The following is a 3,179-nucleotide window of genomic DNA, read 5'->3' as shown; positions in this document are numbered from 1 at the left end:
TGCTCAGCAAAATGGTTGAGGCACGAACCTAGCTAATCATTCACATTAGCCGATAAGTTGTTTGGTCCAAAAGGATCCATTTTCTTGACATTTGTTAAAACTTTAATAGTATTTTTCCCATACACATAAAGCAGCTTGTTTAGGGTACTATATCGATGAGATCAAAAGGTATGACCTTTTCATACCCCCTTAAATTAACTGTAGTATGATTTATGTTGGGTAAATTTATAAATATTACAGTTTCTGGTAAATTTGGAACTCTAATTGGATTGATAATCAGAAGTTTGGGCTGTGAAATGAGGACGCAGAAGGTTAACTTTAGGCACCTATATATGTACTAAATGTACTAAATGATGAATCACATTCCTAGTTCCACTACAGGATAAATCTTGCTAGATTTTTTCCATTTCCATCTACCTTTTAGTTTAGATACATGCATCTTATAGGTTGTTTTCCTTAATGAGAAATTAAATATTCTCTTATTTTTTGTTTCTACAAATCCTCATACCAATTAAATGATGACATGTATAACATTCAAAGCTCATTTAATGAAATTTAATGATATTCTAATATACTAATGTGACATATGTCATTATTTAAATTGAGATGAGGATTGGTAGAAACAAAAAGTAAAAGGATATTTAATTTCTCTTCCTTAATTTGTATTCTAAGACAAAACCTACATTTCCCTTGATCACACTGAGAATGAAATATAGGTAAGGTCTTAGCTATGGTATACACGTAGCTCATATATATGTCCATTTCAAGATCAACAACTAGTTCAAGTATGAGAACGTGTTAGGTTCTAAGAATCATCAAACCAGTTAATATGATATATCATTGGATAAACTTGTAAAAACACTCACTTGATACAAAATACCAACAATGACCAAAAAGTAGATGCCTCCAGGATTCTTTCCCATGTATGTATGTATGTATGTATGTATACATACATACATGTATGTATGTACTAATAGGCCTTTAATTTGGTTTAGCAGTATGGTGAGATGACTACCTCTAAAGAAGTTGAGAGTCCTCGTGTGGGACATAGTATGAGTTACAAGACTAGATTGGAGTGTGTGTGGATCCAAGTTCTATAAAAAGTATGTATGTATGTATGTATGTATGTATGTATGTATGTAAAAGGAGATTATTTAGCATGGTTGTCTGAGAAAAGATCCATTTATCGTCAAACATCTAAGGGAGAGCACCTTTGTTGTAGCTCTTTTGTTCTTTAGGAGTTGAAATGGAATCTTATAGGGAAAGGAGTATTTAGAATTAAAACTAAGGCTGTTCTACAAAAAGAATTAAAATTAAGGAAAACAGAAAGGAGAGTGGGGTTGGGTTTGGGGTGGAGTTCAAAAAAAAAATTTGTTTTTTTCATGGAAATAAAATAATACAAACTGTAGGCCATTAAGGGAACCGTTTGTGGTTAAAATATTCATTACAATATGATCCACCCCCTCGCCCTCTTGTGTTTATATACATGGTGATAATGGTTGCATCAAGATCAGAACAAACCCAATTATAATTATCGATCTCATAGTCAAAAACTTTAAAAACCAAGTTATCTTGAGAATAAAATCGAAAACGTCAAATTACGATGACTGGATCAGGCTCTCCTTGTGGTGCTTGCAAGTTCTTAAGAAGGAAATGTGTAAGGGGTTGTGTTTTTGCCCCTTATTTTTGCCATGAACAAGGTGCTGCCCATTTTGCAGCCATTCACAGGGTATTTGGTGCCAGCAATGTCTCTAAACTCCTTGCTCACCTTCCTGTCAGTGGTCGGTGTGAAGCAGCCATTACCATCGCCTATGAAGCTCAAGCTAGGGTTCAAGATCCCATTTATGGCTGCGTTTCACATATCTTCGCGCTACAACAGCAGGTATATATACAATCTGCTTTTAAATATATCGAAATCATGACATACCCTAATTAATATTCTTTGCTATATATATAGTATGTAGCTAGATTTCGTTCTGATTAATATTATTGTTGCTTTTGTTTAACAGGTGGTTAGTTTACAATCCCAACTAGCTTTTTTAAAAGAGCAGGCAGCTCAAAGCTTAGTCAATGGCTCCAGTTGTTCAAACTATCCTACCAACTACAATCGACCAAACGGAGGACATCCACATCCTTCTTACACAACAACACAAGACATCCAGACGAATTGGTTACAACAATCGGAACAATCATCGTGCATAAATATATCTCAATTTGATAAAAATTCAAGCACCAACAATTTGAATGAGACCATGAATTTCAACTTCATGGGAAATCAACACAACCAGAATTCGCTTCTTAAGGAAGAAGATGGGTCATTTTCCAGCTTCCACGAAGGTTCAAGTTACTCCATTGATTCTTTGGACATGCAAATAAGCCATAACAAAGAATGGTTTTTCCAAGAGAAAACAGAAGATCTTCACTCAATTGCTTTCGGATGTATTCAGCATTAGCTGATCAGATGAGAAAATCAAGATCGGCTTGGGATCAGCTAGAAAATATTTAAATATATATATATATATATACTTTCTGTTTGCTCTGTCAATTTTGGTATTCCTAGAGGATATTTGCCCCCACCTGTATCCAAGACATGCCATTTTGCTACCTATTATTATATAAAATAAACTAGGCCAGCTAGCAAACCCTAGAAATGTTCATAATTAAGTTTGAAAACCCTAAGCTACCATATGATTGATTTCGTTCTTAGATCTTGTGTAATTTTGGTATGATTTCATTTAATATTAGTTTATGAAGTCTTGATTAGAAGAAAATCTGACGTTTCTTAGTGAGCTATGTTTTAGTAACCTAGTTTTAAATTAGCTTTAATCTAAATATTAATATCATCGAGTAATTACTAATTAGAAATTGCTAATCCCAGGTTTATAGTCAAGACCTGATTTAGCTGCTCTACAAAAAGTACTTTCACTTCTTAATAACTTCCACTTAAAAGCTGAAGTTGGCTCTAGCAATATATAGGTGCGTACTGACTGCTCTGCCCTTTAATCACCCACATTTTAGTCTTGTGTGTGTGTGCGTTTGTGTTTGTATATATGTATCTAGCATACATCGCTCATGATATCTACCTTGAATCTGTATACGTTTCTTTCTTTTTAGGGCTGCAGTACGCTAAATAAGTAACGATACAAGACCTCTACTTTTATTTCAACACGGAAAAGTTT

At 34.1% G+C, this 3,179-nt stretch overlaps 1 protein-coding gene across 1 annotated transcript; it reads left to right on the top strand.

Moving 5' to 3' along the window:
• Nucleotides 1–1,494: 1,494 nt before the first annotated feature.
• Nucleotides 1,495–2,766, top strand: LOC111881279 (LOB domain-containing protein 29). Its single transcript, XM_023877699.3, has 2 exons — nt 1,495–1,882; nt 2,010–2,766. Exons 1-2 carry the CDS (start codon nt 1,604–1,606, stop codon nt 2,451–2,453), a joined length of 723 nt encoding a protein of 240 aa, XP_023733467.1. The 5' UTR covers nt 1,495–1,603; the 3' UTR covers nt 2,454–2,766.
• Nucleotides 2,767–3,179: the final 413 nt, after the last annotated feature.

This window comes from Lactuca sativa, chromosome 9 (genome assembly GCF_002870075.4).
Source record: "Lactuca sativa cultivar Salinas chromosome 9, Lsat_Salinas_v11, whole genome shotgun sequence".
Lineage (NCBI taxonomy): Eukaryota > Viridiplantae > Streptophyta > Magnoliopsida > Asterales > Asteraceae > Lactuca > Lactuca sativa.
The sequence above is the reverse complement of the archived record's forward strand: the minus strand, read 5'-3'. Positions and strand labels throughout refer to the sequence as shown.